A 26800-nucleotide genomic window follows, 5' to 3' on the forward strand; every position below is an offset into this window, starting at 1 on the left:
TTGGAAAATGCTAAATTTGCTGTCGGTATATTTTTGAGGCTCTAGCGGGTATGTTTTATCGATAGGTCCGCGGTCACACTAAGTAGAAAACTTGGATTAAAACGAAAAGCGAAAAAATTATTAGTCAAGCAAAAGCCCATAGAAATTCGTCGTCAGCCCCAGCCCCGAAGGTCCACGAAAGGCGACCACAGCAAGCGCAACCATGTCCTGGACAGAGAAAGTCGACCCGGAGCTCATTTTCACCAAACAGGAGCGCATAGGCAAGGGCTCCTTCGGTGAGGTGTTCAAAGGCATCGACAATCGCACCCAGCAGGTGGTGGCCATAAAGATAATCGATTTGGAGGAGGCCGAGGATGAGATCGACGACATACAGCAGGAGATCATGGTGCTGTCGCAGTGCGACTCGCCGTACGTGACCAAGTACTATGGGTCCTTCCTGAAGGGCACCAAGCTGTGGATCATCATGGAGTATCTGGGTGGCGGCTCAGCCTTGGATCTGATGAAGGCTGGCTCCTTCGAGGAGATGCACATCGGTATCATACTGAGGGAGGTCCTCAAAGGTCTCGACTACTTGCACTCGGAGAGAAAGCTGCATCGAGATATCAAGGCGGCCAATGTTCTCTTGAGCGAGCAGGGGGACGTGAAGCTGGCTGATTTCGGAGTGGCTGGCCAGCTGACAAACACCACCTCGAAGAGGAACACCTTCGTGGGCACGCCCTTCTGGATGGCCCCCGAGGTGATTAAGCAATCGCAGTACGATTCGAAGGCGGACATCTGGTCGCTGGGAATCACTGCGATTGAGCTGGCCAAGGGCGAACCGCCCAACTCCGAGCTGCATCCGATGCGCGTCCTCTTCCTCATACCCAAGAACAATCCGCCCCAGCTGACTGGCAACTACACCAAGTCGTTCAAGGACTTTGTCGAGGCCTGCCTCAACAAGGACCCCGAGAACCGGCCCACAGCCAAGGAGCTGCTCAAGTATCCGTTCATCAAGAAGGCCAAGAAGAACGCCTACCTGATCGATCTGATTGACCGCTTCAAGAAGTGGAAGGTCTCCAAGGGCGACGAGAGCGAGACGGAGTCTGAGAACTCCGACTCGGACTCGGATGCCAAGCAGAGCGGCAGCAGCCAGGACGAGCCCTGGATCATGACCGTCAAGGGGCTGCACATCAACAGTGCCCCGCGAGCGGGCGTCAACAGCTTCCAGCTGCAGGAGCACGAGCTGACCATGCAGAAGCTGATGCAGACCACACAATCCCCGGCCGGTGGCAATTCCATCTCCTCGGTCTCCGTCAACTCTGCATCCAATTCGAACGAAGCGTCAGCATCTGCCACAGCGTCGGCCAACGCTCTGCCAACCCAGGCGAACCACAACCATAGCCACAGCCACAATAACAACAACAACAATAATCACTTGAGCAACAAACATGCCACGACCACGACTATGCTTAATGCTCAGCCTCCGAGCTCGGCTGGAGTGACGGCATCATCGGGTGTGACCACTTCCTCCTCGGCCAATGAACTAATCCAGAAGCGATCCAGCTCCAAGCCGGAGCTACGTCAGTCCCGTTCAGCGGCTCCCTTGGATCAGGTGGAGGAGCGTCGTGCCTCTCTGGGACTGCCAATGGCTGCTGCCGAGCAACAGCAGCACCATCAACATCAACAGCAGCAGCAGCAGCATCAACACCACCAACAGCAGCAGCAGCAGCAACAGCAGCAGCACCACCAGCAGCAGCAGCAGCAGCAACAACTACTACAACTACAACAGCAGCAGCAACAGCAGCAACGTCGCAGCAGCCAACGTGAATCATTCCATGCAACAAACGCCAGCAGCAGCAGCAACAACATCAACGACGAGCATCATCCCTCTTCCAATCATGTGAAACAGCCTCCAACGGGCCAACACCGCGTAAACCACACGAACAGTGCCTGTTTGAACAATTTCCTCTTCCCCGTACTGAGCGACATCCAGAGGAAGTACTCGGGCGGCAGCGGCGGCGGCAGCACCAGCAAGAACATGGGCGTCGGCAGCGACATTGGCGACCTCAAGTCGGTGTTCGAGCTGGCCGAACGGTCCAGCCCGGGAGTGAGTGACCTGTTCATGAAGGAGCTTATCCACATGCTCGTGCCGGGCTATTCGGAGACGCGCATCAACAATATCATGGACCGCGCCATACGCAATCGCAAGTAGGGCCGTCCAACGGCCAACCCAAATTCCAAACCAACCAACCTATATAAATATATATAAAATTATTAACACAACCCCCGACACGAACAGAGAAACAAAAGAAGAGAATCGAAGAAGAAAGAGGAGAAAAACACCAGAAATAGACATGTATTGTATTCCGACATTATTTAGTGGCCAATGGAGCAGCAGGAGATATGTATATGTATTTCAATTGAACAGTTATTTAGGCATACAATATGTATTCGTTTGTTTATCTGCAATATTAATCTAATGTAAAACATATATAACTTCAAAATAAAAACGACCGAAAAAATCATTACATACCTGTTGGTATATTTCTGAAGATCAGTCGGTATATTTTAGCGATAAGTCCGCGGTCACACTGAAGGCAGCATGAACAACATTGTTTCGCATCCTGAGCAACAGCGTACCTGCATACCTTCTATATGCTATGGAATGGAGGTAATGTTAGGCTCAGGCTAAAGTGAATACAGAAACTACTCAGTTTACTACTGTTTAAGAATATATCACAGGTAACACAAATTTAACATTAACTACTGGATATAGGGTATAGAAATGTCCATACTCCCCACTAAAATCGGGTTGACCAGCAACAACGAATTAACATTCCGACACAATTACGTTTCCTGATTTTACCTTTTTGTTTGAAACATATTTTGTGGAAAAATTCAACCAGAAAAAGTATTGAAAACTAGACAATTTTATGGAAAGTTGATCCATCATTCGGATTAAATTGTAAGTTCATTGTTGCGAGTCTTAATTTGCTTTTAATATCAAACAGAATATCAAAATTGAGGAATATGATTCAACGCGGTATATTTACGGTATATTTGGAAAATGAGAACGTATACTTCGCTCACACTTGTGGTCACACTTACTTCAAATCAAGCGCATCTTTTCTTTCCCAATTTTAATTAAATAAACTCAACCAACTTATCAGAACACTGCAAATGCTAACATGTCGCACGCCGCATTCGACGAAGAAACGCTGGAGGCACTGGTGTTCGAGCGCTCCAAACGCTGGGCTAACACGATGAAGGTGAGGCTTTCTTTTGGTTTGCGATCCGAATGCTAAGCTATTTCTTTATAGCACTTCATGGAAGTCGATGATGGCGAAGAGATTGATTTGGACAACATTGAGAATCTGTTTAAAGACGAGGAAAGAGACCCCGATGTGCAGGAGGATGAGGAGGCGGTCGAAGATGATCTGCTGGAAGCGGATCTGGACATGAGAAACATGAATACAACGACAGCCATGAGCAAGGCGGAGCTGACGATGATTTTGTGCGCTGGGGAGAACAAAGCAGAAACAGCCGAAATAGAGAAGATTCTAAATGAAACGATGCCCGTTGTCGAGGAGCACAAGCGCAAGTGGAAGGCGGCTGGACTGGATAAAATACTGGACACCTTCGATGCGCAGAAGATCGAACAGCATGTGGGAAAATGGATGCGCCGCAACAACAGTGTCTATATGGAGGCGGAGAGCTCCCAACGGCACGATTCACACTTCGATGCCAGCGACAACGAGTCGCTGCACTCCGTCGACACGGCCCGCTACATAATGCAGAGTCGCAGACGCAATGCACCCACCTCCAAGGTGACCAACATGACGACCATCAAAATGTATCGCACACATCCGCGCAGGCGCGACGAGCTGCGTGTCAAGTACGGCTACGACGATGAACAGGAGCATCGCCATCACATGCAGGCACTGCTGCATCGCCGTCGTGAGAAGGAGCGGAAGTTGGCCTATCTCGCCAGCAGGCCCAGGCACTGCTCCTACAATGGCAGCAGCAGCCATAGCCGCAGCCATCACTCGCGACTCAAGCATCTGCGTAAGCGTCGCGTGGCTTCATCGTTTTTTGAGTCGGAGTCGAGCGAGGACGAGGATGCCAATTTAAGCGGGTGCGACTGCCGATCGTGCCTGAGACGTGTGATGACCAGAAGTGCCTATGAATGCTGTTCATATCGCGGCCAGCTCGAGCATCTTCACCAATCAGCGTCGTCAAGGTCCGTACACTGCGTGCGACGTCCACACAGCTTCCAGGAGGAGCTGGACCTGCGTCCACGCCTCTTGGAAAATGATTGCAGCTGCTGCAACAGCGACCAGCTGTGCGCTGACGTGGTGCACATTGCCAACAGCTCGACAGAGGAGTGGGTTGTGGATAACTGCAACAGTCCCGTGCACACGGGCACGCCTACCAAGTGCAACAATCGTCTGCAAATTTGCAAAAATAAACATTTAACGCTGAGGAAAACATCACAGACCGTGCGCTCCAAGCGCCGTGAACGTGCCATGCCTGAATCCCTGCATAAACTGACTAGGAAGGCAACTTCCGCTGTAGCATCCAGGCGTGAGGCAACTATTCAATTTATTAAACATTCCATTGACAGCGATACTTCCGATGAAGATGCGCCCATGAAGCGCAGGCGGCCAGCAATCTCAACTGTGGAAAATGCCACCAAAAGGAAAGCCATTCCAACAAAATTGCCTTCAATCAGCGAAATCGTGATCAGGGCAAGTTCTGAAGATGAAGCGAATTCTTCGGATGAAGACGCATTCAGAAATAGAAGCCGTTTAATGAGTTTCTCGGAGGTTAAACAGAAAAAGTTGGCCAAAAATAGAAAAGCTTTCAAAACACCCAACAAGCCAATGTCTTGTATGGAAAAGACGCCACAGAAGAGAACTGTCAGGACCTTGCCTGCCATCAGCGAAGACGCTGCCACGACAACAGATTCCTCAAGCTTGCCTGAAACTCTCAAGGAAGATGTAGCCAAGCCCGCGGAGGAAGTTGACCGCCTCAAGAAATTGTTTACCGAAGATAAAATGGAACTAAAGGAAACAAACAAAGCACCAGCTCAGATTTGCACCAACTCCGATGCAGATGTCTTCAACTCGAAGAAGATCTTAAAAACTAAATCATCAGCACAGATTTCTGCAACTGACGCGCCCAAGGAAAGGCGATTGAGACCCAAACCTGCTGCCACGAAGAAAGACAATTCGAATACTGCTTCAAGTTTGCCTCAAATCAGCGAAGAAAAGGCTCACTCGCCAGATTCCCAATTCACAGCCAATGAACAGAATGTAAAGATAAAGTCACCAATTGTAAGACTAACACGTTGCACCATACCAAAATATGTCGAAGCAGCCAGCTATAGCTCCAGCTCCAGCTCTGATGAAGATGAATTGCCTGAACAAAACATGACCTCATTAAATGACACGGAAGAGGTTAAGGAGTTGAATCGAGCCCTGGCCTTGTCCAAGAAAACTTATCGAATGGAGCAGTTGAAGCGCCAAGCAGAACAGAGGCCCAAGGAGGACCCACAAACGACAGCGCTGGAGCAGCCTTCATCGCTGTCTTTCTTCCACAATAACAGCGTCGCCTGCAACTCCACCGCCCTGGCGAACAATACGGCCAGTACTCGGGTAATGAAGGTCAAAAAGCGCACTGCCATAAGCACCTCGGAGCAGGAACCGAAAATTGACGAAATTGTGCAAAATGACTCCTCCCCGCCGAGCGTCATAGAGGTGGAATCAATCGAAGAGGGTGGCGAGGCCGACTGCACTGTGGTGACATCCACCACCACTTGTGAGGCAAAAAAGCAAAAGTTACAGCCACTTAACATTACCAAGAGGGGCATTCTGCTGCACAGAAGCTCCACCACAGCCGATTCGGGCAACTTTACGCTCACCGAGCAGGAACTTGGTCGGGTGATTGGAGAACGCCGTGCCAGAAAATATCTCAAGTATCACATGGGCAGTCGCAGCTACGACAGCCGCCACTCGGTTTATTATCGCCCCACACCCAAGCTGGCGAGCGCACTCAGTGCCAGCCCGGACACTGCCCACACTCTGGTGCACGAGTTAGAGACCTCCAGTGGCTCTTGTTCAAGCGAAGAAGACATTTGGGAAAACATTTATCGATATGGAGAAGTGTACAGCATTCTGGGGAATTCCAAAGAGGATTGATTCGCCAGTTTTAACTATAAGTTTTGTATCCATTTGAATTAAAAATTGTTCTTTAGTTCGTTATAAATATAATTTGGGAATGTTTTTAAAACATCCCACGTAGAGAGAAAGAGAGAGAGAGAGAGAGTGGAAAGAACTTTGTAATTATTTGTAGATTTTTGTTTGATTTATTTCACGTAAATTACAATGTCGATAGGTGATAATAAAAAACATAATACGTCATAATAATCCATCATAAATTGTGTTCTTAAGTATTAAATAATTGTTTAAGAGATTTATTCGCATTGCAATAGTAGTAGTTGTAGTACTGTACTTCTTGTGTGTGCCCAAAAATATGTGTGTTGAATATTCATTTATGTTTATCGAATCAATCTTTATGTTTTGAGCTTTGCTTCACAAGAAAACATTAAACGAATCGAATCAAATTTAATGTAAGATTTATAAGGTGCGAAATGGCGCGTCTCGAGTCGAACAAAAAGAAAGCCACAAGCTCCTTCCATGTATTTACAAATAACAAAAAAGACTTACCTAATATAAGTAGAGCGTTAAAGCAAGAAATTAAAATTTAACAAAGAGAAATTACACATGATGAAAACAAGGGCGAGATAGAGAGGAAATAAAAAACAGACACACGAATTTTGACCCTGGAACATGCGGATGCGCTGCGGGTACATACATAAATGAAGCGACGAAGAGGAGTGGCATATATCCTACACATACATATATGCCTAGACATCAATCTGGAATGGGGAGCCGGGTATATGCTCCTCGCCCCACTTGATCAGCAGCACATACTGCCCGCGATCGCGCACCAGATACTGCACATTGTAGTTGTTGTGGCCAGCGTGCTTGACATGGAACTCCTCGCAGGGTCCCTTTGGTCCATACATACCAACATACAAGATGTTGTTGCCTAAACAGAGGAATTTACAAATGATTAGTGCAAGTTCAGGATTATAACAAAGGTAATTACTCACCCGCATCGGTGGCACAGATGCTAAACTGATTTTGCTTGCCAATGTAGGCCCTGTTCAGGCCCATGCCCTTGGGCACCACCTTGCTGGCATCGGACTTGAAGGCGGGCAGATGAACGCCAGTGTTCTTGCCACCCTTGGCTGACTTCTGCACGGTCTCCAGGATGACAGTCGACGTTTCCTGTGCACCCTCATCGGCCAGCTTATCGCCAACAGCGTCCACCTTGAACGGTGATCCCACAATGTGCACGTTGTTGTATTTGACCGTGATGTAGTGCTCGCCGGGCAGCAGGGGTGTGTAGCGGACCTTGTAGCCCTCCTCGACCTCTGTACAGTCCATGGCCACCTTGGAGGGGCCATCGATGGAGACGGCTAGCGTGCCAACGCCGGCATTGCAGGTGTTGATTATGAAGTCGGTCTTGTGTCCAGTCTTGACCTCGGCCAGGCCATTGCCGGTGGCATGAACAGCGGCTGGGTCAGCCACATTCTTGCCAACCTTGATTCTGAAGGGAGAGTCGGGTATGTGGACGCCATTGAACTTGACGTGGATGGCATGAATTCCGTTTTCGCGTGGATAAAAGCGCACCGAAGTCATCTCCCCATCGATCGCCTGAATGAAGCAATCATCGTCGGTGCCCGATGGTGCCACAATTCTGGCATCCAGATCACCCTTAGCTCCGTTCTTGCGCACCATAAACTGGTAGGGGGCATCCGCCTGGATGTTGCCCTGCGGGAACTGCTGCACCTCCAGCTTGTGGGCATCGCCCGCATCCGGAGAGACGTACACCTTGAAGGGTGAGTCGGGTATGTGGCGATCGTTGAACTTCAGCCCCACGCGGTACTCTCCCGGCTCGGTCACCTTGTACGAGACATCGCAGCTGCCGTCCTTACGATCCTTGAACTCGATGTCTGCCTTGCTGGGACCCTCCACGGAGATGGCCAGGGAGCCACCGCCCGCCTCACGGGTCCACACATTGAACTCGGCTGCCTCTCCGACAACGCCGCGCTCCAGTCCGGAGCCGCCGGCCTTGACCAAATGGCTGCCCGAATCGCGCAGGGGACCGACAGTGAACTGGAAGGGAGAGCCGGGTATGTGCATCTCGGAGTAGCGCACCGAGACGGTGTGCACTCCCAGCTCCTTGGGCACAAAGTGCACCGAGTAGAGGCCGTCCTCGATCTCCTGGATCTCCGCATCCTCGGTGACGTTGCTGGGCGATGTGACGCACGCGGCCAGGTCGAACGAGGTGATGCCGGGCATCTTGAACGTCAACTTGCACTGGCTGCCAATCTCCGTGATGGGCACGGCATCGCGCTCGCGCTGAATCTTCTCACGCTTCCGGTTGCTGCCCTCGCCGGCCACCTTGACGGTGAAGGGTGATCCCTCCACGTGATGATCGGCGAACTTCAGATTGACAATATAGTAGCCCGGCTCGGTGGGCTTGTACGAGATGTTGAGGGTGCCATCGTCCTTGTCCGTGCACTGGATCTCGGCCTTGCTGGGACCCTCGATCGAGACGGAGAGACCGCCGAAGCCGGCGTTGCGGGTGTCCACTGAGAAGGTGTTGTCCGCGTGCGTTTGGCCCTCCTTGAGGCCAGCTCCGCTCACCTTCACCTTCTTGGCGTCGCCCACTTCGCGCTCACAGACGGTCACCTTGAAGGGGGAGTTGCTGATGTGCTTGCCCATGCGCTTCACCGAGACCAGATGCTCGCCGGTCTCGCGGGGTGTGAACGAAATGCCAATGTTGCCGGTGGGCATGCGCTTGAGGAAGCAAGGCTCCTCGAGGCCGCTGGGCGCCTGGATGGAGGCGTTCAATGCGCGCAAATCATCGTCGGTGATGTCGCCGGGCATGGTCACCTCCGAGCAAGAGCCCACCGAGATCTGGTTGCGCTTGCGACCCTCGCCAGTGATCTTGGCAAAGTAGGGCGACCCCTTGATGTGCCTGTCGCCGAAGCGCACCGACACCTGGTACTCGCCGGGCGCCGTGGGCAGATATTGCACCGAGACAGTGCCGTCTTTGTTGTCATGGTAGTTGATCTGCAAAGAAAAATCCACACGCTATAGAGACACAAAAAGAATGTGGAAGGCTGGAGCACTTACAACTGCCTTGCTGGGTCCCTCGACGGCCATTGTCAGCCCACCGGCGCTGGCGCCCTTGGTCGAGATGGTGAAATTGGCCGGCTCGCCAGTGATACCGTGGGTCAGACCCGGTCCATAGGCCGTCACATAGCCAGAGGTGATCGAGTCGACGTGGAATTTGAAGGGGGAACCTGCACAAAGCAATCAAAATCCATCAGAAAATCCGCTTTGATGCTGCAACGATTAACTTACCTTGAACGGGTTCGCCATTGTATTTGACGACCAGCTCGTGGGAGCCCTCTTCGCGTGGATCGTACTTCACCGAGACGGTACCATCACGATTGTCCTGGATAACGGGTTTGTCTACCTTACCGCTTGGCATTTTGACTTCAGCTGCAAATATAAGGGGGACAGACACACACGATCAGTAAATATACACACTGGAAAAAGTACAGTACACACCCCCAGGGACTATAAACGCAAAAATGATGTCACCATAAATACAGCTAATATTTTTTTGCAGATATCATACGGAGCGGCGTGGGCGAGTGGTCCACAAGTTGATAGAAATCATAATTTCGTTTTTATGTTCTAATTTTTTGCCATTTTTTATTCCACAAAATCTATTTCTGGTCTCCACACACACACACAGAACACACACAGCACACAGAACTCATAGCACAGATCTAAAGATCGAAGATGTCGCACAGAAAAGTAAATTAATTGCAGCAAATGTTTCTGCCATCCAAAAGATTCCATAGATTTCAAAAAGTTTCTTCTCACTAATAAATTCATTCGCATTTGTATTTCTATTTCGAATATATTTCATTAATTTCACATACTTTATCGCCCACAAATATTCGATCAACAAGTTCGCTGGCTTATTGGGTTTCTGGCTGAGAGCTGAGTTATCCTTTCGCTTATATCCTTGCTGATTTTTGGGTGCACGCCGGGTAGGAAAATTTCACTTCTCAACTGAACGAATGCTTTGCATCGACTGAGGGGCCAGTAATCTGGTGGCTCTCCAAAGAAATTTCCCACAACGCCTACAATTGCTTTTATACTTTCCCACGCCATCAGGCGCGCCGAAAGGCAACAACATTCAAGAGGCCAACGGTTCCCGAAACTCTTTGAGGTCAAATATAGGACACACACTATATGTTTTCTAATGGTTCTCTATATACATAAATACATAGGTGGGCTATACATACATACATAGGGATGTACATCTCCTCTCCCTCTTCCCATATTTTCTACCACTTATTTCTATATAAAATATCTGTCCACATATGCTGGAGAACCTAATGGAGCACGTGCCTAAAATTATATTTATATATTTGGATCGTTTTTTATAGCCACTCGGGATGCGTATTTATAGGATATGCAGCAGGAAATATTCATATACACAAACACCAACATTCCCCTGAGTATTTCCGTCAGTCAAAATATCATCTCTTATATACTCTCATAACAATGTGGGACTGGGCATCATCAGTTTTGGATGTTGACAAGAAATTCATAGAATAAACAAAATAAATGAAGATACACTCGTGATTGGCATAGAAGCAGTTGAATCATCTAAAACAGCTCCTTGGAAGCGTATCCATTTATTATCAGCTAATTTATGAGGAAAGTATTCAATTTTCAGTTAATTATAGACAGAGAAATGTCATACGCTGGATCATTAGCATAAATTTTGAATTTATTAAATGGACATTTAATTTTGAAAAATATGATAGCAAAATAATCATAAATATGCACATTCCAAGCAGTTGCTAAGCCTTTTTCCCAACTAAATTGCCCTGATCTGATCCATGCAGAATTAATGATATTACTCGTACACACATATCCACGGCTAGCCGACACATGCCACATGATGAGAGCACTGCCGAGAGTCCAAACAAAACAAAAGCGGCAGTAAACAGAGATAAATCAGAGCAGCGTGTCGCGTGGCCAAGACACTTTTCAAAATAAACTAATCGACGAAGAAAATAAGCAAAAGTCCGAAAACAATGGGGGGCCTGCCTGCCAGCACAGAATTCTCAAATGAAAGATGGAAAATTGTATAGCCAACTTAGGCGCTGACAAAAGGCAACTTGATGAATCCAAAAAGATTTATAGGCAAATAATTTACATTATTAGATATGGTTGTACTTATTTTGGAGCCCAAATATGTAGCTCTCCTAATGAACCCTTGCTATAAGCCCATTATTCACATCACAAACGAACCAACAGTCGCTTTCAGCTGTTCAAAGTTCTTTTTTGAATGATTTTAATGGCATGTAACATTCCTAAAAAGCAACTCGAAAATATGCTCGAAAAAATTTTGATTATTTATGTTTGAACATTTGCTGCTGTCCGTCGGTCTCCGATCCCAGCCCCCTGCTTCATCACCCTCTGGCCAATATCGCCTGCCAGCGCCGCCCATTGAAGCATGAGAAACGACTGGGAAGCGACGAAGAAATAAAAGCAATGCAAAGGGCGGACCGCGGGGGAGGCATCTTTGGCATCTAATGGACGCTGGCAATACAATTGAAAGATTTAATGACTCTCAGGCCGCCCTGGCCGCTCTGGGAAAGGGTCCAAGGGGAGTGGATACTTGCACAAGTGTGATTTCGATATCTCAACGAAACTTTGCCATTTGCGAAAAGCAAACAAAAAATTGATACACTAGTCAACAGAGTAGAGGAAAGAAGAAATTCAGCGCTTAATCAATTCTTTTGAATATACGATTTTTTTTAGAAATAATTTATCTGTAATCCTCTTTTAACGCGAGCCCAAGTAAGCCTTTCAGTTCTTAGTAGGAAACGGAAAAACATATAAAATGTGAAGCCAAAAAAGTTGTCAATTGAAGGAGAATATTCCATATATTTACATTGTTTTTACTTCTTTTACTAATACTCATATCCGCCTAAAGCAATCAGCAGATGAAGTCCCATCTCTTGAGCGTTGAGTGCTAAAAGTTTTCAACAAAAAGCCCTTCTCTTTGCTTAGTTTAGTAAATAATATTGTCCTGTTTTTTGCTGCTAATAAAACAGAAGAAACCCTTTATAATTTAACTAGATATTTCCCCTGTTGCACAGTGTATGAATTTTATGGTGGCGCATACGAGTTGATCGCAAGCCATTGAGAAATCGCATGTGCGAGAGCCAAACGAATTTTACGCTTTGTTGCATATTCTGATAATAAATCATAGAAAATAATTTGCAGACAAATGGCTTGCATTGCCTTGGGTTTGGGGACACACACACACACTCGGGGCACTTTTGGGTAATAATTCAACATTTTGTTGCACTGGCAAGACCGGACAGCGCGCTGCGTGTGTGGCGCTTGAACGGGGTGGACAGCACAGCACTTGATTTCAATTGAATTCAAAATATGAATGCGATTTTTGGTGTCAGTTTTGTCATTAACACAAATGAAAAATTCTTTGGCTTTAGTCAGGATTGCATTGCCAGCTTGTGTGGCATTATATATGGCACGACGGACGTCATTTCGTTTGGCAAATTATCAAAAATAAAAGAGGGTCGCTCGAAGAGTCCTCCAGAGTGTCACAGATTGATGGTGCGTGGATTTACCTTGATGTGTTACAATTGAAAACGATGATTTGAAATTCAGTGGCAAAAAATCACAACCATTTATTCCTTGATTCTCCGGTATGATCGTCTCATTGAAGTACACGTGTGTCCGTTCCGGGTGATCGCGCTCGGAGACGGTCACTTTGTAGTATTGCGGTCGAAAGAAGTAGGAGTGGTCTGCCCAGGTGGCTAGCGGCGCTGGTGCTTTCTCCGACAACCAACTGAAGTGCATTTTTCCGTATTAATTCGATTAATTTGTTGAGAGTTTCAATTTGCAAAGGCAACACACAATCGACAATCGACAGTCCGACAATCGATTATCGCACGCACGTTCGATGTTTGATATTGAAATAAAGACACTTAAAATTTAGAACAATTTAATTTAAACAACGAAACAATTGCTTGTTTTACTCTGGCTCCAGGCAGCAGCAAGGATATGCCTCGAAACTCAACAAAAAAGGGAATCAATGTGGCACAGTGGCGCTCAAAAAACTAGGCATGTCCTTGCTGACTAGAACTTAGAACCAGAAACTGAGAACACTCAAAATGGCAATTGCAAAAAGGGGATCAGATCGCAGATCGGACACTCACACTTTGGCGAAACGAACTAACAAATTGATTATATAATTTGTAGATAATTATTGTAAAATCTTAATGGCTCTGTAAATGTAAATGTAAATGTCTTTTAGCTAAATGTCCTGCACTGGCCGGAAGTGAGAGTGAGACAGAGAGGCGAGTCCTTAACCGGTAGGAATCGTTTGCAATGCACTTGAATTTATATTTTTTGCTTAATTATTTTATTGTATTTATTGTGTGTGTGTAATTTGGTTGCGAACGTTTTTTATTTTGTTAATTGCCAGCGACGGTTTCTAGGTCCACGCGTTTCCACGTCCCGATTTCGAGTGAGCATCGACAGTTCCAAATCGAAATTAAGGCCAAAATATAAAATCACATCGGCTCCTACCACAAAGATGCGTCTGGGCCAGAAGCAGCGCAGCAGCAGCAGCAGCAGCAGCAGCACACACACATACACTCTCAGATACAGTGGTGGATGCTCGAAAGTATGGCCGCCATCATATCTTCTGCTATGGCCGAGCCAATGAACGGCATATAAAAGATAAAACGATAGAAAATTGGAAATATTTCCCCCCACGACTGTGTGTGTGAGTGTGTGTGTATATAATTTCTATATACTCGGCAAAACATAAGCTGCATATTGGTATGGGTTGAGAGATTGCGATTCCAACAGTTGCCATTTCGAATTTTTCGAAAACGAAAGGTGCAAATTGGACTTCGGGTCAAAAGCATATTACACACAGATTCTGAGATTCTTTGGCTTTTCCATGTGTGGTTCGTCGAATGATCGTCAGGGCAGTCAAATTTATTACTTATTGCAGCAAATATGACAGAGAATTTATTAATATTTTACCATTAAAGAGACGGGCAAAGAAAATGTTTAAAAATAAAAACGAACAAACATATAGATGGATAATTCTATATTTTATTTTATTGGCGTGAAAGCACAGATTCGACCATAAAACCAATGGAATACACGCAAATACCGTCTGCGCTGGTATGCCAAAAATGTGTTAATCATTTTGCAGCTACATAAATATGTGCAGATATCTACATATATCTGGATTATGTCATTTTAATCGATGTTCACAGAGTTGCTAGGTTGGAAAATATTGTAGCCAACACGCTTTTCCCGCCTAAGAGGCACTTATGTAATGATTTCTGGCAATTGGAAATCAATTTGTTGCCATTGAGATTGTGATTCGTGTGCCCCAATGGCTGCGACACCACACTGCCAAGCAATTGGCCAAAATCAATCGAATTCTGCCATCTTGGCATCTTTTCTATGAATCACACAAATCGATCAATTGATGACAAATCCAAATGTACATGAGCAAAATGCAAAATGCAAAATATTTAAGTGGCAAAAGCTAAGAAATTGTGCAACATTTTCAAGGGCTTCAAAATGAAAGAACACATTTCTAAAGAATTAATAGCGATAGAGGTCCACTTAGAGAAAGAGCTGGAGGACAAAAGGTAATCCGAAATAAAGTAGAAAAAAATCATTAAAAATCTAAATAGAGCTGTGAGAATGTGCGAAACACAATCTTGCAACTTTCTCTCACATTTCCAAGTACATATCTATAACCCTATAACTGGCAATTATTTATATACAAATTCTGCGCCCCATTCATTTGACGGGCAATGAAAAATCAATGCAACAAATGCGCAACAAATCCATGTCGTTTGGCCAAAACGAATCATTTACAATAAACCATCTTCAAAGCAAATGGAGCGCGACACCCGACCAAAAACCAAAAGCAAATCCAAAACCAGAACCAAAGCCGCAGCCGCAGCAGCAGCAGCAGCGTAGCAGCTCCTCCCACAACTATGCTGGGCGGACACTTGACTCAGATCCATTGAGAATATCATAGATCCGAGTGCCATCAAATGATACGTGGCGCACCTTCTGATCTTAATGACGATGTCTCGACCAGACCAAACAGGAGCCAACAGTTCTCCTCTGTGCCGTCAGGTCCGACCACCTAGCCATGCGACGAAAATGTTTGAATATTGCATGGAAGCGTAAAAAATCGAACAAATATTTGTGCTACTCAGTGCACAGAATCAACTGCAGAATTATGTTCATTGATTTGCCAGCCAGACAGTGGAAATCGCCATTAATCATTCGGGAAATGTTCATTAAATTGTGGCCGGACACTTTGCAGCCCGTAAATCGCTCCGCAGCTCCGCCCAAACATGGCCAAATAAATTTAGGTAATTACCGGCCAATATGCATGTTTAATACCCAATTATTGTACACGAGCCACGAGTGGCGGCTGCAGTCAATGAACGCCACGGAATTGAAAACAAAAGAAAGTCCCAACGAGAATTTCAAGTGAATTGCCTGCACAAATTGCAGCCAAAATATGAGGAGAGACCCCCCAAAATGTCACCACGGGCGCATTGTCTAATTAAGTTGTCGCCTGTCAACGTTTAGCCTGATAACCCGTCAGTCAGTCAGTCAGCCAGTTGGCTACGGCTAGCCCCCGTCACCTGTTCTGTCCTCTGTCTCTGTGTCCGGGGGGCGTTGCCACTTGTCCATTGTGTCTCATCTAAATGCGACGCCTCGCAAGCAACATTTTGGTGAACATTTTTAGATATATTCTGGTATTTATGTATAATTCTAGCTATATATATTTCAGAGATTTACGACACCTTGGCTGGTCCGAAATATTTTGGTCTGACAATAGCCGTTCCTCCCCTCAACATTCAGTTTGTGGTTGAGCTACATTTGGCAATTATTAAAGATACGATATGAGCAGTTCGCTTTAATGGCGCATAAATGTTTTTTAGATTAAACAAATAAACTGCTTTACGAGTTTATTCTAGTTTAATTAAATATGTACGTCGCCATGCACTGTTTCTTGTGCGCCTTTCACAAATGATTAACTTTCCTCGCGATATGATCTTTGTTTTGTGTTGGGTCTTTGCTACATTATTTTATATGTTGAAATGTTGGGGCTGTACGCACCTGTAACGTTGCCGCCTGTTGTGGGTAATGGCAATTTCTCAAAGGCAACACTTCGATAGGAGACCTCGGACTTTCCGTTGACAAGTTCGCTCTGGAAAGAATTTTTGAAAATTAAAATTAATAAAATAATAAATCAAACATTCTGCTCCTCTTCTTCTTAAATACTTTTCCCTTTTTTTTGTGTCTTAACTAATTGCAGTTGACTTTGAAAAACTGATTTTAAAATTGTTTTAATTAATTCAACAACTTTTTGTAGTTTCCAGAAGGAGTTTTCTCATCAATTTTAGCATAAAATATGAAACACTTGGTAAATATATTCTTCAAAAATATAATATAATAAATAAATAATTCTATATTATTTTTTCTGTTTTGTTCTAGTTGTTCTTTTTACTTTCACTGGTTTATGTTAAAGTTAGGTTAACCCACTTACCTGCGTTGTTTTCTGAACCACTTTGGTTGAGTGCTCTTCGATGTATTCGCTGTGCGAGTATTCCTCGATGCTTTCGACAGCCTGAGGTCAATGGAAATAAAATGGAAAATTAGGAATGTCCAAAAAACAAATCCAGAACAAACACACTCTCAGCCGAACAGCCGCAGAGCCGAACCGAAACATGATTAGTTGGCACTCGGCTGGATCTGGAACTGGGTTACTTGAAGGCCCATCGTACTTTGCACTTGTGAAGCGATGTGAACAAATATTGAGGAACTACCGCGCAACTGGTCTGCTTATTATTAAAGACTCGGCCACAGGGGCACTGATTGATTAAGGAAAAACTTGAAAGTGTGAAACTATGCAACACAATACACTCCTGGCACTCACATTTGCGCACACACAAAACAGAAATGGTTGGAGAGGAAGTGGACTTGATTGATGCGGACACGATTGTGCAAAAGAATTTCCACAATTGCAGCTGTTACATAAGCACTCAATAACGAATGCCAATACATATTTATACACATATTTTGTACATACATGTATGTACTCTTGTATTTGTATATCGAAATCATTTCGTGCCATGCTGGTCTGGTTTTGGTATCCGTGGCCAAATCGCAAAAAGTCAAAGATACAAATCTCTATAAAATATTTGGGCTATTAATAAGAAGTACGCCAATGCACGGCCAATCAATAGACCAGCAAGCAAAATCGAATTGAATCGCTAGCGGGCGACAGTTTTTTCCTTCTGCCGCGTCTAGTATTTTCCTGCGTATGTGGCACATTGGCGATTGGTCAGGCCAATCAACCACACTCGTACATGCTGGTGGCATGCTCCATGGTTGCCCCGCAGCCACAATCAAATTCAAAATCTTTTGCACCGTTTTTGTCTGCACCTTCCAGTTGCCGCTGCGGAACGATCACGTCGACGACGAATACAGGACAATCTCTGACTAACAATCGCTGAGTGTTGCCTCCACTAGAGATCGGCAAGCTGCTGCTGCCACAACTAGTGGCACGTCTTGACTAGCGCCGTCTTCCTCCTGCCATGTCTTTATGGCAGCAGAAATCAGCACAATCCCACTTTGCGCCATTTTTATTATAAATTCGTTTTTCTTATTTTAATTACTTGCGAATTTTGTGTGTTGGCCCGCAGCACAAATTCATTTTCATATGCACTCGCCGTGCAATACGGCGTATACGTGATTTCGTTGCGACCTGCGGAAAGAACAGCCACAACAACAACAACACACACACAGAAGGAACATGCTGAATCAGCATGGGTTGTCATCGTGGCATGGATGGCATGGCATGGGCACCTCCCGCAAAACATTTACATTCTCTATAAACAACAGGGGCGCAGACGGAGGAGGCCTGTTTGTTGGGGGGAATTGCATCTAGTAAGTGTTGATAGTTTTCATTTTCGGATATACCCTATGCCAAGTCAATAATAGTACAATAGTTTGAAAGCAATAGGAAGCTGAGTACGGTATGGAAATTGCAAGAAAAGTGCCCAAGAGAGTCCAAGTTGATTTCTTTTGGTGCCTTCATGGCAAATATTCCCCTCTTTGTAAATCTTTGGCTACGCGTGTGTTATATATATTTTCTTTATACATATGTATGTATATATTGTATATTTTATATATAATTCCGACTGCAATTTCGAAATTCCTCCATTAACATGGACTCCCCTCATTTCGTTGTTGGCTGGCAGAGACCTAATGTCCGCGTGGATTTCATAATTCAATTAAATTTTTTTGTTAAATTATGTTCTATTTCGAATTTTTGTGTGCTTTCGTTCAACTTTGATATGTCTTGAGAGTAGAAGTGCCGTAAATAGCAGCCGAGATTTTCCCTAATTTTGTGTGCTTGCGTGCAGCGGATCACGTAGATAATGAAGTTGCTGCTGTCAGAAATGGACGGCATGGACAGCAGGCAAAGTTTCCCTTAACACAGTGAGAAATATGAACAAAATTAATTTTACAGCCGCCTAATTGTGCATATCTGTTAAACATAAATTTTGCGCAAAAACAACAGACAACTCAATTAATCTTGGGTTCACAGATCGCAGCACTCGACCACCGAAAATGTGTTTCATTTTTTGGGCAATATGCCCGAAAGTGTTGGTCCCCGACTTGTTCAATCCCCAAATGATGTGCATTGTTGCTGGGCCTGGGCTGTCAGGTCCCATGATGACAGAAAAGTATTTATGAGGCTTCATTTCTCAGCCTGTCAACATGAGCGACACGTGAATGAACGCGTAGAAATTCTACATACTTACAAGGCCCCCCGTTCCCCCCTATTCCCTTCCACGCTGAAAGAAAATATTGTTTAAAGCAAGTGCAAAGTATCAGCTGCAAGTGATGGTTAGGTAGATTGTTGTTAAATTAGCAATTATTCAAATATTAATTAATACGCTTTGGCAAAATATTTGTATGTGCTTAAGCGAGTGGTTCTACGATTTTTGGAACTGTTTTCTTTGTTGTTTTGCTCGTGTTAAGTGCGTTCGAGTCAGTGTCCAAGAATCAACAATTAAAATACAAAAGTTACACAGTCACACAAACAACTTACATAGACTAAGGGCTGGCTGGCTGACAAAACAAAAGAAGCATTAAACAATTGAGTTGAGTAATTTGTTCATTAAATGCATAATATGTAAAACAAAGCGCAATTTGCAAATTTGGCATAGCAGAAGTAATTTTGAGAACGAAATAATTTGCATGCAATTAATTTTAAGAATTTCTTTTCGAAAGGATTTTGTTTTTTGGTTTGTTTGAATTTTCGGTTTTGTTTTCATTTAGTTTTTGGTTTCTGTATTCTTTTTTTATTATTTGTTGTTGTTTTTGTCATGTTTTACATCGTTGCACTTAAATCGTATTCTTTTGCTGAGCGACTGAGCAGCTCCTCTTAATCGTATGTAAAAATTGTTTGCGTGTTTTTCTTTTCTTACTCTGTTTTTTCGCTGTGGACTTTTAACAAATATTTATGTGGAGTTTGGGACGCACAAAACACAAACACAAAACAATGACTAGGGGGACATTATGTATACATTGATGATGTATCTATATAGAACTATGTATATGTAAACGTTTCTTTATAATAATTGCTAATTTTTCAACAATTTCCAGCTGTGACTAGATCTGGCTTTGGCTGTGTCTGGTTTTAGAGTATGATAAATGTTGATTCTGTTCAGGCTACCTTGATGGAGAAGCTGCCATTGGGTATGTCTTTGCCGCCAAACTTCACATTGATGTCATAGTCCCCGGGATCGTTCAGTGCGTACAAAATATCGAAGAAGCCATCCTTCTCGATCACATCAATGCCCACAATTTCGCTATAGAAAATATATTAAAATACATAAACATACATCAATGTATTCTCCTCTTACCTGCCCTCCTTGTTGGTGATCTTGCAGGTGACGGCACCATCGCCAGCCTCACGTGCATCCACCTTCAGGTGCGACTGACTGCCCGAGGGCTGTATCTTGGGCGCCTGCTCCACCAGCTTGCACTTCTTGGCCTCGCCGGTGGGGAATGCTTCGAGTTTGAACGGCGAGCCCTCGATCTCCTTGTCGCCATACTTGATGCTGCACTGATACGTGCCGCACTCATCGGGCACAAACGACACCACATAGGTGCCAGTGGACACCTCCTCCAAGCGTGGCTGCATGGCCTTGCCCTTGGGATTCTTGATGGCCACATTGATGTCCGCCTGGCCGGCCTGCTTTGTGTCAATCTCAAACTCGGCAGGCAGCGAGGCAGGTGTCTTCTTGCGCTCATTGACGCCCTTCACCTTGACCTTGGTGGCCTCCGATTTGGGGAAAACGGTCATCACAAATGGACTGAAGGGGAATGGGAATGACATGTGAGATGAGGTTGATTATGTAGCTGGAATCATGACTAACCTGCATGGCACCTCCACCTCGGAGAACTTCACCTGGCACGTGAGCACAGAGCCCGCCTTGGGCGGCACATAGTGGACCGCGTAAATGCAATTGCCCTTGTCCTCCACGCGCAGATTGTCAACGGGAATGCCCTCCGAATTGGTCAGCTTAACGGCGATGCGGCCAGGACCAGCCTCGCCCACATCCACATTGAAGAGGGTCGGCACACCCTCGCGCACCTGTCCATGCTCGATGCCCGGTCCGTAAACCTTCACCTTGCTGGGATCCACAGTCTCCTCGACGAGCACGCGGAACGGTGAGCCGGGTATGTGCTTGTCCGCAAAGCGAATGGTGATGTCATACTCCCCCGGATCGGTGGCCAGATAATCCACATCGCAGCTGCCGTCGCGATTGTCCGTGCAGGTCATCTTGGCCTCCGAGGGTCCCTCGATGGCCAGCGACAGGCCACCGTTGCCAGCGCCCTTGGTCTCCACAGTGAACTTGTTCTTCTGGTTGGTCAGACCCTTCTCCAGGCCCGGGCCATAGGCCTTGCAGCGGGCCGGATCACAGCCGCTCTTCACATTCACGACAAACGGTGAGCCCGGCACGGGTATGTTGTCGTACATCAGCTCGATGGTGTGGCGACCCGCCTCGAAGGGCGTGTACATGATGCGGAAGATGTCGTCGGTGGGTCCCTGAACAATCTTGCTGGGCAGCACATGGCCCATGGGATCGAAGATGGCGCAGGACAGCTTGCCCGAGTCAATGTTGCTGCCCACCTTGCTCATGTCCACCATAAAGTCGGTGGCGGCATTCATGATGACACCTAAACGGGGGATACAATGAGATGGATTAGCGAGGGATCAACAGTGGGTTGTATACAACAATCAAGGCACAAAATCAACGATTTTACGATGCAATTAGTGTTATCAAATGCGTTTAGTTATCAGTAAACAAACAATCAAGAAAAGGACAACTAACAACAGAAAGATCAACGCAAAAACAGGGCGAGGCGTGGCGTGGTGTGGCTTGGCTCTTCGAGGCGTTTGCTGGGTAGTAGAGGCTTAGATTTGGAGTATTAGATTGGCAGTGGCGGCGGCAACAGTCGGAACACTTGGAACACTCCGTTTATAGCCTACCATGCGGCTGTATGCCGATGCCGCTCACTCGTGTATTCTTCAGATTCGGCACGGGCACAATCAACGGCTGGAATGGCGATCCATTGATGTGACGATCATTGAACGTTATGTTGACGGTGTAGTCCCCGGATTCGGTGGGCAGATAGGCCACATTGCAGGTGCCGTCTCCATTGTCGCGACAATTAATGGCCGCCTCGCAGGGCCCCTCGACGGTGACGCCCAGACCGCCCTGCCCGGCGCCGCGTGTATCGATCATAAACTCCGCCGGCTGGCCCACAATGCCGCGCTCCAGACCCGGCCCAAAGGCCTGTACCTTGTTGGAGTCGCTGCCCGTGAGGCACTGCAGCCGGAATGGACGCGGCGTGATGGGCGTGCCGCCAAAGCAAATGCTCAGCAGATACTCGCCCAGCTGGGTGGGCGTGAAGTTAACCAGAAATCCCTCCGCTGTGGGTATTATGTGCGCCTTGACACGATTACCCGACGGACTGGTGATGGTCACAGCCAGATCGGCCTTCGGCAGGCCGTGCGTGATGATGCGGAACTGCTGCAAACTGTTCAGGGGCGCGGCTTTTGGTGTAAGGGACAAATGAAATGACTTGGACTTAGACCATGATTCACTCACAATGGACGTTTGTACTGTCAATAAAGGAGAAGGACACACTCTCTGGGTTTGGATACTTACTGGGCTCGAGTCCGTCCACCTTGATCTTGGACACATCCACTGTCTGCTCCACCACAACCTTCTGGCCGAGTGGCACGCGCTGGCCACCATATGTCATGGTCGTGGTGTAGGCGCCCTTGGCTGGGGGCATAACCTCCACCGAGTAGGTGCTGTCCTCGTTGTCGATGATCCTGCAGGGCACCTCAATCTTGGTCTCCTCGTGAATGATCTTCACCTTGAGCTCAGCCTCGCCTGCCTCGCGCGCATCCACATTGAAGTGGGTGGGCACATTGGGACGCACGCCCGGCTGCAGCCAGGGACCAAACGCCTGCACCTTGGCAGCATCGACGGGCACGCCCACGTACACGCGATGTGGGGAGTTGGGCGTGGAAACGCCTCCGTAGTTGACTGTAAAACAAAGGGGATTTTATTGTTAGAGCAGTGGGAGGGTAAGGGAGAGCTGTGTACCAACCTTCAACGGTGTGTGGCACGCCAGAGGTGGGTGTGTAGGTTGCCTTCTTGGTGCCATCGGGATTGCTGGCCAGCTGTACGGGCAACTTTGTGCCGTAGACATCCTGCACGACAACATCCAGGGGAGCATTGCCCGCCTTGCTGGTGTCCACATCGAAGCTGGTCGGCTGACTGATGGTCACGCCATTCTTCTCCAGGCCCGGCCCACTGGCCTTCACCAGCTCGGGATGGAAGTCGGTGCGTGGCAGGATCTGGGCAATGAACGGCGACTTGGGTATGTCCTCGTTGTCGCACAGGATGTGCACGGCATACTCGCCCACAGCAGTCGGATGATACTTGACGAGTGCGGAGCCATCGCCATTGTCATGGCACTCGATCTCCGCCTGCGAGGGGCCGGCCACGGTGAAGCCGAGGGCGCCCGTCTCTCCATTGGTCTCCACCACAAAGGCGGCCGGATAGCCAATGACGCCGCTGCTCAGTCCCGGCCCATAGGCCACAATGGAGGACTCCTTCTTGGGTCCAACCTTCACCTCGAACGGCGACTTGGGCACTTCCTGCCCAGCAAACGTCACCATGATCACGTAGCGCCCCTCCTTGGTGGGGTAGTAGTGGCAATCGTAGGTGTTGCCATCGACCTTTGACTGCATGACGTTCTGGTTCATGCCGCCGGGACCAATGACGCGCACCTCGGGCACACCCTCGCCGGCTCCCTCGGTGTGGATCTTGAAGTCGGCATCGTCGCCGACACGCACGCCCGTGGCCTGGAGGCCGCGTCCGGAGGCGCGCACCTTGCGGGCATCCGACAGCGGCGCCACCTTCACGGGGAACGGACTGTTCGGTATGGGAGTGCCCGCATAGAACACATTGACGGAGTGCAGACCCTGCAGGGCCGTGACGTATTCGCAGCGCCAAGTATCGTTCTCCAACTGACGCACCTTGGCCGCCACCGAGGTCTTGTGGTTGGCCGGATCGATGATGATCACCTCGGGCACGCCGCGACCCGCATCCTTGGCCAGAATATCGAAGAAGGTTGCTTTCTTGATGGTCACACCGGTGGGCTGGATGCCCGGACCAGTAACCTTCACCTTGGAGGCATCGCCAGCATGTCCCTCCACCTTCACGGGGAACGGGGACTTGGGTATGTCGCGGCCAGAGAACTGAACGGTCACCTTGTGCTGACCCTCAGCCTTGGGTATGTACGAGACCGTATACGTGAGATTCTTGTCATTGTTGAACCGCACATCGGCCTTTTCGACCTCTCCATTGGGTCCCTCAATGTCCACATCGACAGCACCTGCGGGGGGTAATGAATAGAGAGTAAGTTAGTAGATCTTTGCTGTGGAGGTGCTGCACTCGAGAGACTCACCTTTGCCGGCGGAGAACGTTTCCACTGTGAAATTGGCTGGGGCACCAACCACAGGGCCAATCGGCTCGATGCCAGGACCATAGGCACGCACTCTGTGAAAGGGAGAAACGGTTGAGCATGAGAATGTAAACGTTAAGCTTTATGCAGAAAATTATAATACAAAATGGAGAAAACATTAAATTCTCGCAGTCGACCCAGAGCAGAGGTTTTTACATGCGGCGGCGGCTCTAATTAGCTTTATTATGACAATGGCAGACGCAAGTTTATGTTTACAACAAGCTAAATACACAGCGGATACAAAAACATAATAGTTTTTCGTTTTTTTAGCAACAACAGCAGCAAATTGGCGCAAAAAACCGCTTTAAGTGTATTTTTGATTTTCGTTTGTATGTGAAAGCGCCAGCACTGATCACAGCGGTCATTTGTGGTACTAAAAGCGTCGAATATATGATTTACATTGTGCAAGACATGTAGATGTCGTATCGTATAATACATCTACATGCAACCTACACGATTTCGATTGGTATTCAAATATTCCGATAGTTCCGCATGATATGTGTGTCAATCGGAAGAAGAGAAATTTGAAAGTTAAAAAATAAAAAGGAACGAGAAGCGTAAAATATATTACATGTGGCAACACATGATTAATACGCATTTTAAGAACCTGCTGATTATAGCATAATTTGTAAAATTTTACAGATTTTTAATCGTTAACCAGAACATGTGATGGCCGCTTCTGGCGGTTTCACTTGTATCACAGATCAACGTAGCTTAACAGAGCAGCAAATCCAATCTGAAATTATATCCGCTTTGGCCACGAAATATGCGTTTAGTAAGCGCTAATTGAAGCGAACAAAAGCCAGCGAGCCAGCGAGAACAAGAACAAACAGGAAAGCAGCAATAGGCAGCGGGTAGCCGTAGCCTGTCAGCCAGCGTTGAAGTATCCATTAGATACGCATAGCGCTCAGGGCTACATAGAGCGATGTTTGGCTCAAAGCCGGCTACAAAAGTAACCGAAAAGAAGACAAACTGCCAGCAGAACATTTAAATCAAACTCAAAAATCATCGAAAGCAAAAATTAAAAAAAAGGAAGCCTGCAAAAGAAAAACCAAAAACGGAACGAACGAAAGACCGTTGGGGGCCAAACGTGTAAGGCCAAAACGGAACGAGAAGAGAGAGAGAGAGAGAGAGGAGAACAGAACAGAAGAGGGCATGCCGAAAACTTACCGCGGCGGAGGAATGCTGAGTTTTGCATTTTGTTTGAGGCATTTAATAAAAAATACAAGGTACGAGTAGTAGTAGATATATACACAAATATATATATAGAGAGAGAGAGAAAGGGTAGGGAGAACAAGAACAATATCCAAAATACATTAAAAGGTTGCTCAAAAAGATAAAGAAAGATAAGAGAGAGAGATAAAGAGAGAGAGAGAAAGACAGAGAAAAGAGTATACGAGATTCGAGATTAGAGTCGGAAATAATGCATTAGCCGAAAGGGAAATACAACTTCATTACAATTGAGAGAGAGAGAGATAGAAAGAGTTTTACAACTAGAGACAGATATTCTCGTATATCTTAGAGACTTGGAGACATGCCCGCACTCACCTGTTGGGATTCGTCTTGGGCCTCAATGGTGCTCCGGTCTTTAGCTTGGAGTTGGGATACTGCGACAAGTACGTCATCATGGACTGCTCATCGACATTGGGATTGACCAGCTCCTCGGGCTTGATCAGTTGGCGCACATTCAGCCAATCATCGGCCAGACCCATGGCCTCGGAGGCATTCTGCACCGCATCCTTCGAATCCCACATCTCCCAGTCGGGACACAGGCCTGGGGCGCAGGCATCAACTAAAGCGCCCACCGCCTTGCCAGTGGTCCAGTCATTGGTGAAGTTGTTGATGGGCAAATCGGGTATCTTGGCATGTATCCAGTTCAGCAGGCTGCAACACACACGAGAGAGCAAGATTAAGTATCGAATAGAGTCACAGGATGAGGATCTCCACTTACCGCTGCTTGGGCGTTGGCCCAGAGCCATTCAGCTGCTTCTCATCCTCGCCATCCCACATGGGCATCGATATCGAGTAGTGCAGAATGAGCGTCCATATCAGGCCCAGTATCAGTTTCAGCTTACAGTCCACAATGTCCGAGGAGTCTGCAAGCAAAAACAATGTGGAGTGGGTTAAAGTTAAATCGAATTGAATTGGCAGACTAAACGGGAAGAACGGCAACCGTTAAGAGTGCTCAAAAGCCGTCGTAAGCCTAATGTATCTATTAATTGCCTTAACAATCTCTGTGGCTGCCACTGCAATTGCTGCAGGCATCTGTCAATGCCAACACTTTACTGCCTACCGTTCTGGTTGGCCGTTCGGCTGCCTGTTGCAAACCTGTTGCCATTCATTCGGCCCGGCCTGGGGTCGACAAGCTGCCAATTATGTACAAAGATGTCCGCTAACTGTTACAGCCACTTTGCCCCCTCCTCAGCCACCTC

The 26800-nt window shown here is 46.8% G+C and overlaps 3 protein-coding genes across 15 annotated transcripts in view; 2 read left to right on the plus strand and 1 right to left on the minus strand.

Annotated features, from left to right (window-relative positions):
* Positions 1 to 60: 60 nt before the first annotated feature.
* On the plus strand, positions 61 to 2507 carry LOC117896559 (serine/threonine-protein kinase 26). 2 transcript variants are annotated; one of them, XM_034804961.1, is made up of 2 exons: positions 61 to 1627; positions 1742 to 2507. In XM_034804961.1, exons 1-2 carry the CDS (start codon positions 203 to 205, stop codon positions 2189 to 2191), a joined length of 1875 nt encoding a protein of 624 aa, XP_034660852.1. In that variant the 5' UTR covers positions 61 to 202; the 3' UTR covers positions 2192 to 2507. The 2 variants fall into 2 exon arrangements, with proteins under 2 accessions (XP_034660852.1, XP_034660851.1); XM_034804960.1 differs by having other exon boundaries at positions 62 to 1711; positions 1837 to 2504.
* Positions 2508 to 2926: 419 nt separating this feature from the next.
* Positions 2927 to 6404, plus strand: LOC117896558. Of its 3 annotated transcripts, none has more exons than XM_034804958.1 (3): positions 2927 to 2944; positions 3150 to 3248; positions 3300 to 6404. In XM_034804958.1, exons 2-3 carry the CDS (start codon positions 3168 to 3170, stop codon positions 6177 to 6179), a joined length of 2961 nt encoding a protein of 986 aa, XP_034660849.1. In that variant the 5' UTR covers positions 2927 to 2944; positions 3150 to 3167; the 3' UTR covers positions 6180 to 6404. The 3 variants fall into 3 exon arrangements, with proteins under 3 accessions (XP_034660849.1, XP_034660850.1, XP_034660848.1); XM_034804959.1 differs by lacking the exon at positions 2927 to 2944 and having other exon boundaries at positions 3076 to 3248; positions 3300 to 4944; positions 5032 to 6404; XM_034804957.1 differs by lacking the exon at positions 2927 to 2944 and having other exon boundaries at positions 3076 to 3248.
* The window catches only part of LOC117896556 (filamin-A), a 30967-nt gene continuing 10493 nt past the window's right edge, over positions 6327 to 26800 (minus strand). For 2 of the 10 annotated variants that reach the window (XM_034804945.1, XM_034804942.1), the window contains exons 3-18: positions 26320 to 26464; positions 25917 to 26252; positions 25539 to 25553; positions 24312 to 24403; positions 22947 to 24239; positions 22496 to 22882; positions 21814 to 22380; positions 20696 to 21500; positions 20180 to 20632; positions 19990 to 20125; positions 16789 to 16869; positions 16359 to 16449; positions 9483 to 9623; positions 9252 to 9421; positions 7157 to 9188; positions 6327 to 7092 (exon numbers count right to left, since the gene is read on the minus strand). In XM_034804945.1, coding sequence (XP_034660836.1) covers positions 6908 to 7092; positions 7157 to 9188; positions 9252 to 9421; positions 9483 to 9623; positions 16359 to 16449; positions 16789 to 16869; positions 19990 to 20125; positions 20180 to 20632; positions 20696 to 21500; positions 21814 to 22380; positions 22496 to 22882; positions 22947 to 24239; positions 24312 to 24403; positions 25539 to 25553; positions 25917 to 26252; positions 26320 to 26464 — 6929 coding nt within the window. In that variant the 3' untranslated portion in view covers positions 6327 to 6907. Of the gene's footprint in view, positions 7093 to 7156; positions 9189 to 9251; positions 9422 to 9482; positions 9624 to 10072; positions 10097 to 12808; positions 13148 to 16358; positions 16450 to 16788; positions 16870 to 17687; positions 17806 to 19989; positions 20126 to 20179; positions 20633 to 20695; positions 21501 to 21813; positions 22381 to 22495; positions 22883 to 22946; positions 24240 to 24311; positions 24404 to 25538; positions 25554 to 25916; positions 26253 to 26319; positions 26465 to 26800 lie in introns of those variants that run through there. The other 8 variants (XM_034804946.1, XM_034804943.1, XM_034804949.1 and 5 more) reach the window with 6 other exon arrangements.

Source organism: Drosophila subobscura, chromosome O (assembly GCF_008121235.1).
Source record: "Drosophila subobscura isolate 14011-0131.10 chromosome O, UCBerk_Dsub_1.0, whole genome shotgun sequence".
Lineage (NCBI taxonomy): Eukaryota > Metazoa > Arthropoda > Insecta > Diptera > Drosophilidae > Drosophila > Drosophila subobscura.

Coding starts and splice junctions, on each gene's coding strand:
- LOC117896559 (XM_034804961.1), top strand. CDS start 203: ATGTCCTGGACAGAGAAAGTCGACCCGGAGCTCATTTTCACCAAACAG. Junction 1,628..1,741: donor CCTCTCTGGGACTGCCAATG/GCTGCTGCCGAG, acceptor CAGCAGCAGCAG/CAGCAACAACTACTACAACT.
- LOC117896558 (XM_034804958.1), top strand. CDS start 3,168: ATGTCGCACGCCGCATTCGACGAAGAAACGCTGGAGGCACTGGTGTTC. Junction 3,249..3,299: donor GCTGGGCTAACACGATGAAG/GTGAGGCTTTCT, acceptor ATTTCTTTATAG/CACTTCATGGAAGTCGATGA.